At 37.6% G+C, this 11,046-nt stretch overlaps 1 protein-coding gene across 1 annotated transcript; it reads right to left on the bottom strand.

The window, feature by feature from the left end:
* Positions 1-930, bottom strand: LOC102855210 (olfactory receptor 4C11-like). The gene has a single exon (XM_006902574.1). It carries the CDS (start codon positions 928-930, stop codon positions 1-3), a length of 930 nt encoding a protein of 309 aa, XP_006902636.1.
* Between the last annotated feature and the right edge of the window lie 10,116 nt (positions 931-11,046).

Here is an 11,046-nt window from a genome sequence, read left to right as displayed (position 1 = left end):
TCACTTGTTTTTTGAGGTGATTTTGATAATCCACAGCTTTTTCATAGCATTTTTCACCTCTGCATTCCTTAGTGTATAGATGAGCGGGTTGAGAAAGGGTGTCCCAATGGTATAAAATACTGCTACCATCTTGTCGATGGGGAAAGTCGTTGGCGGACGTGTATATATGAATATACACGGACCAAAGAATAGGATGACCACAATGATGTGCGAGGTACAAGTGGACAGGGCTTTTTTCCTTCCTTCTGCACTGTGCTTTCGCAGGGAATGCAAGATGACAAAATATGAGATCATCAGAAGCACAAAGCTGCTTGTGCAAATGGCCCCACTATTAGACACCAACAACAGGTTAATCTTGTAAGTGTCCATGCAAGCAAGTTTTAACAAGGGCTGCAAATCACAGCAATAATGATCAATTAAATTGGGTCCACAGAAGGGTAGTTTCAAGGCAAGAGCAATCTGGGCGATAGAATGTATGAAGGAACCTATCCAGGCAAAAATAATCAAGATGATGCAGACTTGTCGTCTCATGATGGTCGGGTAATGCAGGGGTTTGCAGATGGCCACGTAGCGATCAGCAGCCATGAGGATGAGAACAAAGATCTCCATGCAGCCAAATATATGCAGTGCGAAGACCTGTGTCATGCAGCCATTGTAGGAGATGACTTTTTCGGTAGAAAGAGCATCCACAAGTAATCTAGGGGCTATGGAAGTTGAAAAGCAGGTATCAGCCACAGACAAATAAAACAGGAAGAAGTACATGGGGCTCCCAAGTGACCGGCTGAACTTGATGGTCACAATAATGAGGAAATTCCCTACTACAGTTCCAGTGTAGAAAATGAAGAAGATTATGAACACCATGTTCTGCTTCGATGGGTCCTGGGTCAGTCCTAATAGTATAAACTCAGTTACACTGCTGTTTTGCCACATTTTTCCCCCCACAGAGATATATTCCAGATGGGAAATAGTTAATCTGCAAAGAGAAAAGAAATGGTTTTAAAAAGTGAATATTATATTTAGATCCCAAATCCTGACATTTAATGTTAGACTGTCTATTTTCACTTGTTATTGTTAAGTGCATTCAAGTTGTAGATGACTCATAACAACCCTAGGAACCAAAGACCTGAACATTTGTATAGCTTTCATCATTTCTCCAAGTTCACAGAGTTTCCAGAGGCAAGCTATTTTGGAAGTGGATGCCACTCCTGGTTCCAAGCTTGTTTAAATCGGGCAGCTCCACCAAACATTGTCCACCATGGGTAACCATTATCACATTTGACACATCAGTGTCACAGTGTTTAGCATCACAGCAACCATGAGTTACCTCTGTACACCAAATGGACAGACCAGTGTTATACCACTTAGAAGAATGTGTGACTGAAAAAAAAAAACAACCCAAAAACCCACAAATGAAAAAAAAAACACAAAAAAACAAAAACAATTAAAACCATGCCTGAAGGCCACAGATTAAAATCACCCACCTTTTTCTTGGTAGCATCACTTTCTATCCACTAGGCCAACAGAGCTCTATGACTCCCAGAAATTCTATGAACATCAGACCTAACCCTCGCCCCATCCTATGTCATCCTCACAATCTGAGACATGCTCAAGCGCCCATTGCTACTTAGCTCTAAGTATATTGATTTTTAAATAAGTAAAGTGGAATTTCTAGTATCTCTTTAATTACTTTGCTATAGGATATTGGAACAGGAAAATAATGAAATGGTAATAGGCTCTTCATACATCAAATCATTACTATTAGAGAATTAGTATGCTTAATAGAGTTCTTCAATTTTTTTAACAGGCACCTCTCACTATGAGAGATATTGATTGCAAAATTAGAGAAAATATTTAAGTAACTTACTTCAAAATGCTTACACAGTGCTTCTGGGATCTTGTAGTCTAGTTTGACATATTATCATGTCAAATATTGCTTTCTTTTCCTTATTCATTTTGTCTCTAGGTCTTTTAATAAAGTTTCTTAATAAATGGAAAAATGGGTCTAGATTAAGAAAAAGGAGAAAGATAATTTAAATGATATAGAAGAATATCCTTTTAAATTTTAAGTTTATAGCTTACACACTATAGCTCTCAAAATAACTTATGGGAACTCTTAGCCAAGGCAGAAGCTTTTGATGTAATTCTTATTCTACATGTTCTTGAGTGTATTTTATCCTGATTCCATGTAAAAACAAGTATAAATAAAAAGGCAACTAATAAGTAAATATTTGTTTCTTTTTTATTGAAGTAAATAAATATAAATAGCAATTTTTATTTCTTTTTAAAAAAATTTTTAAATTATTTTATTATTGTTTTGTGTGTGTACCATCAAATTGGATCTGACTGGTGCAGGAGGAGATTGTCCCTCCTTCTCTAGCAGAGCATCTGGTGAATTTGAATCTTGTATCTCTGGGGTTGCAGTGCAGCTTCTTGCCACTAGGCCACCAGAGCTCCCCTCAATTTTTATTTCTTAAGGAGCCCTGGCGGCCTAGTGGCAAGAAGCTGTGCTGCAATCACGAAGGCATGCAGTTCGAATCCACCAGCTGCTCCTCGGGAGAAAGATGGGCAATCTCCTCCTGTGTGATTTACTGCTTCTGAAAACTTGCTGAAGGGTCAGCTATGTGGTGATACTTACTCCACAGTACTCAACAATAACAACAATATTTATTTATGATAACTAAGCATCTAAGAGGAATCTCTGAAGGAGTAGTTAAGAGGAAGGTACCCTACTAACCCCAAAGTCCTGTTCATCTCTGGCTATTCAAACCCACTAGTCACTCTGCAGGCGAAAGATGAACTTTGCTAGGTGATTTTCTTTTAGCCCCAGAAACCTGCTGGAATGTCAGTTCTGACTCAATGACAATGGCTTTACCCCCCCCCCCTTTTTAACATTCCTACGATGGATTTAAGCACCATAGAAAGTATAAGGATGACACAGGATAAGGCCAGGTTTCAACCCAGTATACATAAGTTCACTATGGGTCAGAGCTGGGCCTACAGCACCTAACAACAATGATATATGCTTAAGGATATGTCTCCATCGAGCCGTGGCATATTTGCAATCACCTAATATATGTAATAGCCAGGCAAGGAATAAAACACATTGAAAAGAAAAGATATATATGAATTTTGATGTTGGTGAAAATTCTTGAATGTGTCATGTATTACTAAAGAATTAACAAATCTGTCTTGGAAGAAACGCAGCCCAAATGGTCCTTAGGCTGAAGATGACGAGATTTCATATCACTTACTTTGAACTTATTAGGATGGACCAGTTTAAACAGAAAAACTTCATGCTTCACAAAGTAGAGGGCAAAAAAAAAGGGAAATCTCTCAGTAATATGGATTACTACAGCGAAGGACTCAAAAGTAGCAATGATTGTAATAACAGCAGTATTTTCATTTGTTTTATTATAGGTTTGTTATAGGTTGCTACAAGTCAGAAACAACTTGTCAGCACCTAAAAATATGTCAGAAACTCATTGTATAATTTTATGTATAATATTACATTCATTTCTCCATGTAGTAATGTTGTTGTTGTGTACCACAGAGTGGAAACCGATCCATAACTGAAGCTCCTGTGGGTTTTCTGAAAGGCAGTTAATCACAGGGGAGGAGATTGCCCATCTTTCTCCCATGAAGTGGCTGCTGGCTTTGAACCAAGTGCCTTTGTAACTGCAGTGCAGCTTCTTACCACCAGGCTTCCAGAGCTCCCTCAAGTAGTCATATATTCAGAAATAAAATAAGTGTCATTGTGATAAAAAAATATACACATTTTTGTATAATAACATAAAGTGATAAAATAGAATACATTTGGCAGGCATATTTTTCAAATATATCTTAACAATTCATCTTAAGAAATGGTCTTCACAAATAATAAACAAAAAGAGTCAATATTAAGGAACCTTATCTGAGGAATTAAACACACAAAAAGATATGAAATTAAAATGACAGTGAAATTAAAATTCCAGCTAGATATATTTTTTACCTATCAGAGTAGTATTAGTGATTTGTTGAGGGGATGAATACTTATTAATATTTGGTGTAGGCAAAAGTTTGGTAAACTATCAATATTTTTGGTAGGTTTTTAAGTTCTTGTACGGGGCATTTCTAAACATTATTATTAGAATTGTGCCAGTCACTGATACAATTTCTTATAGAGACATTTATTCATATGCACAATGACAGTTATTGTGGCCCTTTCTATGGTAACAAAAATGAGAACTAAATTGAATGTCTATCAAAAGGTCACTGAAGAAACTAGTCTCAGCCCTTTTATGCAATAATTGAAGTTTTTATGAACTCAAATTAAAATTTACTGCTGTAGAGTTGGTTCTGACCTATAGCCACTGTCTACCACGTTTCCAAGGGTGTAAATAATAATGGAAGAGGCTGTCAATCTTCCCTCTACAAAACTGCTGATGGATTTGCACTGCCAGGGATATGCAGACTATGAAGTTAGTAGGACAACTCTCTATCAGAATAGACGTACATGTAATGGTATTTAAAATACATTGTAAAGTAAAACCTAAAAAGACAACCTAACATATACCTGGAATAATAATATTTCTGTTAAAATCAGGAAAATATATATCTCAATGCATATTTTTGTATAAATATATTGTGCTTAGAAGAATGCAAAGGAAAACAATATTTGTAGTCTCTGGGGAAGAGGGAAATGGAATCAGAATTGTGAAAGATCTATTTTGGTGATGTTTCTGTTGGTACTGAGAGAAAATCAGTCTTAAACATAGTCAACCTTAAGGAAAAAAATTTTAAATCTATGAGGTGGTCTAATTAGCTTGTTAATATTGGCACACAATGTCAAACCATCTTCTATGTGGTCATAAGAAACCACAATGTTCTTAGGGCAACACTAAAATCCATGTTTGATGGGTTTAATGAGTCATTCACACAGGCAATAGTGAACTTCAATGCTGATTAACAGCATCACGGGCTTCCACAGTGTCATGGAACTCAAAGTTCAAGTGCATTCTTGGAAATTTTCCAAACACAGCCTTTTTCAAACTAGTAAGAAATTAACAATTGTTTAAACAAGCTACTTTAAAAAATGAAATTGGAACTGTTTAAAATCTTTAAAATATTTAATTGCTTAAATTTTTTCTAAGCAGAGGAAATGAATGGTTGACGTTTCCATTTACTAAATGAATGGTTGACGTTTCCATTTACTAAGTGCGTGTGTACTCTCGCGCTCTCCTTTCTCTGTTCTATCTCTTTCTCTATCTGTATCTTACATAGCATGTTATATGTACTTGTCACTGTACAGTTTATTTGTAAACATATGTAAACATAGTTGAGTGTTCTCTTATACATTTGGCCTCTTAATGACCCTATCTGTTGAAGTCACAAACTGTTTTCTAGACTGAAACCTTTATAGGAGCACAATTTATCTGATCTTTTCTACTACACAGTGACGAGGTGGGTTCAAATGCTCAATGTTTAAGTTAACTGTTAAAAACTCAGCCATTGTGACATCAGGTTATCTATATCTATCTATCTATCTATCTATCTATCTATCTATCTATCTATCTATCTATCTATCATCTATTTATGTTTTTGTTATTGTGTCAGAACCAACCCATAGCTGACCGTCTGGTGGGTACTCAGAAACATTACTTGTCCAGGAGCAGATTGGCCATCCTTCTCCCACTGAGCATCTGGGGATTTAAACGGCATGCCTTTGAGATTGCAGCCCTGCTTCTTGCCACTAGACCACAAGACACACACACACACACACACACACACACACACACACACACACACACTCTCATCTATCTATTACCATCTATAGCTATCTATATATCATCTATTTATCCATCTACATATATATGTGTATATATATATATATGTGTGTGTGTGTGTATATATATATAGAGAGAGAGTATATAGATAGATACTTATCTCTATATCATTATCTATCTATTATCAATCTATTTATCTACCTATCTTCTATCTATCTATCTATCCATCATCTTTCGAGTGTGAGTGTATATAGGAAGCTCTGGTGCCTTGTGTTAAGAAGCTGTGTTGCAGTCCCAAAGGCACACTGTTCAAAACCTTTAGCTGCTCTGTGGCAGAAGGATGGACAATCTTTTATGTATGTGCTTCTACATGTATGTGTGTCTCTGCATGTGTGTGCATGTGTGTGTATGTGTATGTGTGTACCACCCCTTGGAGAGAAAAGTCATGCTAGGAAATGTAGAGGGTCAGGGAAAGAGAGGAAGACCTTAACCTAGACGTATTGACCCTGTGAACACAACGAGACTTGAGGATTGTGGAAATCATGATAATGGCTCTGGAGAGGGCAAGGTTCTGATCTGCTTGTTTTAAAATAATTGTAAATTTATGATAAATTTGCTGATGGAGTTCTTGTGGTTTATTGGTATGAAACTGCACTGTAATCCTGAAGGCACGCATTTTAAATCCAACAGCTGTTCCATGGGAGAAGGGTCAGCAATCTCCTCCCTTGCGGTTAATGCCTCTGCAAACCACCTAGGGGGTCAACTATGAGCTTGACGACACACAATAATAACAACATATACAGAGCAAGGACACACACACCTGTGGATGACACTAACGGTTAAGAGCTTGACTGCTAGATGGCTAATATGAACCCATCCACAGGTGCCTGAGGAGGTAGTTCTGGAAATTTGTATCTAAATGACCAAGCCCTAGAAAGCTGATGGAACACAGTTCCACTCTGTGCTCACTGATTGGCTCTGAGTAGAAACCAAGCCAAGAACTCAAAGTCATTGTCTTCCAGTCAGAACTGCCTCATAGTTGACCCTCCAGGGGGTTTCCAAAGGCTATAAATCAGAGGGAAGGAAATTTCCCATCTTGTCCCCCATAGACCCTCTGGTGGATATGAGCTATGAGAGAGGCACCATCTTTCCTGTTGGTTGTGTCTCAGCTCCTTACAACTGTTATCAAAGCTCCCTAGCAATGACAGCTATATGTAAATCAGTACACATTCACATAAAAATAGGTTCATATACACATGTCATGATTCACATATTGGTATTAAAATGATATGAAATACCAATACCATACTTTAAGGACAAGTTTTTCTTTTTTATTTTAAAGAAAGTTTACAGAGAGTTTGGATTTCCATTCATTCATTGTTGCATTTTTCTCCCTGCCCACCGCTGACCCCCAATTCGCTTTTATTTTGAAAAATAAAAGAATAAATTCTTTCATTGTTGTTCAATTACTCCCTTCCAAATCTACTCAACTAAGGACAAAATCTTTAATCAACTAATCTTCATTTCAGTATAAAGAAGTGACCGTTAAATACATATTTTTGAATGAGTAAAAGAATGAAGGATTTCTCATTGATGTAATTTTATAGAATCTCATTTATCTATACTCAGTTGCTCTGAAGAGATGTAAAGTCTATAGTCTAATCATAACAAAATTATTACCTTCACGAAGCTTTTCTGTATAACTAAATCAGAAGTACTTTCTATCTCCCCCACTCCTGTATGCAAGTAGCCATTTCCCTGTAGTCCTCAACTTGAACTCACCTCTTCTGTTTTTTCTTTTTGTATGCACTTTTGTTTATATTCCATTAAATACATTTTAATACACTTTTTCAGACAAGAAACCTATCTCTTAATTATACCTCTCCTTTAGGTTGTATAACATTCCTTCCAAAGTCTTTAAACTTTCTACTTTTCCACAAATGCAGTGCATGTATTCTCTATTTACTATGAAGGCATTGAACAGATTAAGTTCTTCTTAGTAGTAAACCCACAGAATCTAGAATTTATTTTTCAATAAAATTCTTACCAGGTTTTAGGAAGAGGTTAGGATATTCAGTTGCTCATTTTTCTTCCCTGAATAATTCAGAAGCCACATACGTAAATGAGGAATAAAGTACTTATAAAATTCTCTTTCGTGCAAAGAAATACTTTAAGTTCTCGCCTCTCTGATAAAAATAGAAGTGGGTCACAGTCTCCTCCTGCATACTCTGAAACTTACCCTTCCACAAGTTTTTGGCTGTGAAATGCTTCTCCTTAGTTATCCCTGGAGGAGTATTTAACAGGAATGATGCAAAAATATAGGAGTCTGGGGAAGATCATTCCCTAAAGTGTTCCTTTCTCTTCCAATTAAGGGACACAAGCCTGATGTGATAAAGAGTTTAACTTTCCATTTGTCTTCTCAAATTATGAAGGGGAAAAAAATGGAATTAATTGCATTAATATGGGTGACAAGTGACTAAGAGAAAAAATTCCCAAGGACCAACAAAGGAAAAAGTATTGGCTAAAAATCCATTAATACCATTTTGGAATTGTTGTGGTTGTTGTGTACCGTTGAGTGGGAGCAGACCCATAGCTGACCTTCTGGTGGGTTTTGTGGTTAATTGCACGGGAGGAGAATGCCCATTCTTTTCCCACAAAGTGGCTGGTAGCCTCGAACCATGTGCCTTTGGGTTTGCAATGCATTGATCCGTATGGTAGAGATTAATTATGAATCACTCTACCTGATTTACTCAGTGTTCTCTATAGAAACAGAGCCAACAATAAATACACACACCACACACGCACGAAAACACACACACATATATAAAATGAGAAGGAATTATTTACTTCAAGGGAATAAAACCTAAGATTGGTACATTCAAAGTAATAGATGCATGACGGGCCTTAGAATATTTCTAACTTAGAGAGTTGGAAGGTAAAGTAAATCCAAATTTGTAAGTGTAGAGACAGACTAGAGATTCTGAAATTTCTCAAGAGAGAATGAGCGTATCAAGACATAGTCTAGGAAACAGACAGGAGAGAGAGAAATTTAGTCCTGCCAAAATGTATGTTTATTGTATAAAATGAAGTCTCTCTCTCTCTCTCTCTCTGTCACACACACACACACACGTCCTTTTTATCTGCGTAACTAGGTGGCACAAGGGAACATTATAACAATAAATCATATTATAATGTAATACAATGTAATATTATAATTATACACTTAGAATTAGAATAAATTTATTTATATTATTAATTTGTAATAATGAATATAATTAGGTCATGTTAGAATACTCTATATAAAATTAGATTATGCAAATTAAAATGCATTCATAGTTTAAAAGATAATTTCAGGTTTAATCTTGAAGTACAATATCATGAGTGATAGGATATTAGTCATAGGTATACAAGGCAGATCTATTAATACAACTATTATTCAAATATACACACAACAGCTAAAGGAGAGGAAGACATTGAAAATTTTTACCAAATTTTGGGTGGGTGATTTTGATCTACGGCCCTCGGGCCTGGTTGTTTTTTGGTCAAACATTCTTCTAAGTAGTATAGCACTGGTCTGTCCATTTGCTATACAGAGGTAACTCGTGGTTGCTGTGATGCTAAACACCATGACACTGATGTGTCAAATGTGAGAATGGTTACCCATGGTGGACAGTGTTTGGTGGAGCTTCAAGATTAAAACCAGCTTGGAAGCAGGAATGGTAGCCACTTCTGAAATAGCTTGTCTCCAGAAACTCTATGGACATGGGGAACGATAAAGCTTATACAAGTGTTCAGGTCTTTAGTTCATAGGGTCGCTATGAGTTGTCTATGACTCAATGGCGCCTTAACCAGGACACATAATATATATATAATGTATATTATGTGTTATTGTTGTTATGTGCCATTGAGTAGCCTGCAACTCATAGTGACCCTATTTACAACAGCTCTGAAGTCTGCCTTGCCCTGAGCTAGTCTCACTGACTCTGACACATTCCCCCCATAACCCCAAATACCTTATCAATCCATGTTATCTGGGATCTTCCTCTCCTGTGCTGTCCCTCCACCCTTCCAAGCATGATGTCCTTCTCCAAGGACCAGTCCCTCCTGGCTACATGTCCAAAGAATGTGAGATAAGACCAGACTTGCTTCTTAGTCTGGAAGCTCCAGTGAAATACGTCTGTGATGGGTAAACCTATGGGTATTTGAATGCCTATGACACAGTTTCCAGCACCATAGCAACATGCAATTTACCTCAGAATGGCAAAATTACAGGTGAAGAGTAAAGATAAATGTGGAGACCCTGGAGGAGATGGATTGACAAAGTGACTGTAACAAGGGGGCAACTGTCAGATGGTGACATTGACTCAAGATAGGACAGGGTTCAAAGCTAATATTCATGTTGTTGTTGTTGTTGTGTGCCATCGAGTTGCTTGCGACTCATAGCGACCCTATGTACAACAGCCCTAAACTCTGCTCTGTGCTGTGCCAATCTCACTGTCTCCAACACACCCATCCCAATTAGCCCAGTCACTGAATCAACCCACCTCCTAGAGGGCCTTCCCCTTCTGCACCTGCTCTTCACCCTCCCAAGCAAGATGACCTTCTCCGAGGACCAGTCTCTCCTTACCACAGAACCAAAGTGTGTCATATGAAGCCTCAGAATCCTTGCCTCCAAGGAGCAGCCCAGTTTAACTCTCTCCAGGATGAATCCGTTTGTTTTCCTAGCAGTCCATGGTACCCTCAATGCTCTTCTCCAGCACCACAGCTCAAAGGCATCAATTCTCCTCCTATCCACCTTAGTCATTGTCCAACTCTCTGATGCGTAACAAGTGATTACAAAGACCATAGCCTGGATCAGACACACCTTAGTCTCCAGAGAGACACCATTGCTCTTCAGTACTTTGGAGAGGTTCCTAACAGTAGACTTTCCCATCACCATATGTCTTTTAATTTCCTGGGTGCTGGTGCCAAGAGTGTTAATTGTGGAGCCAAGCAAACTAAAGCTGTGAAAAAATCTCAATCTCTTCACCATCCATCCTGATGTTGCCAATTGGTCTAGTGGTGAGAATCTTTGTCTTCTTGACATTGAGCCTCAATCCACATTGAAGGCTGTAGTCCTTGACCCTCTGCAGCAAGTGCTTCAGGTCCTCCTCAGTTTCAGCAATCAGGGTTGTGTCATTTGCATAATACAGATTGTTGATAGATCTTCTACCAATCCTGATACGGCATTTCTCCTCATATAGGATTGCTATTATGAATATGTACGTGTATATGTATGTATATA

This window comes from Elephantulus edwardii, unplaced genomic scaffold, assembly GCF_000299155.1.
Source record: "Elephantulus edwardii isolate Elephantulus edwardi_28Jun2011 unplaced genomic scaffold, EleEdw1.0 scaffold00431, whole genome shotgun sequence".
NCBI lineage: Eukaryota > Metazoa > Chordata > Mammalia > Macroscelidea > Macroscelididae > Elephantulus > Elephantulus edwardii.
The sequence above is the reverse complement of the archived record's forward strand: the minus strand, read 5'-3'. Positions and strand labels throughout refer to the sequence as shown.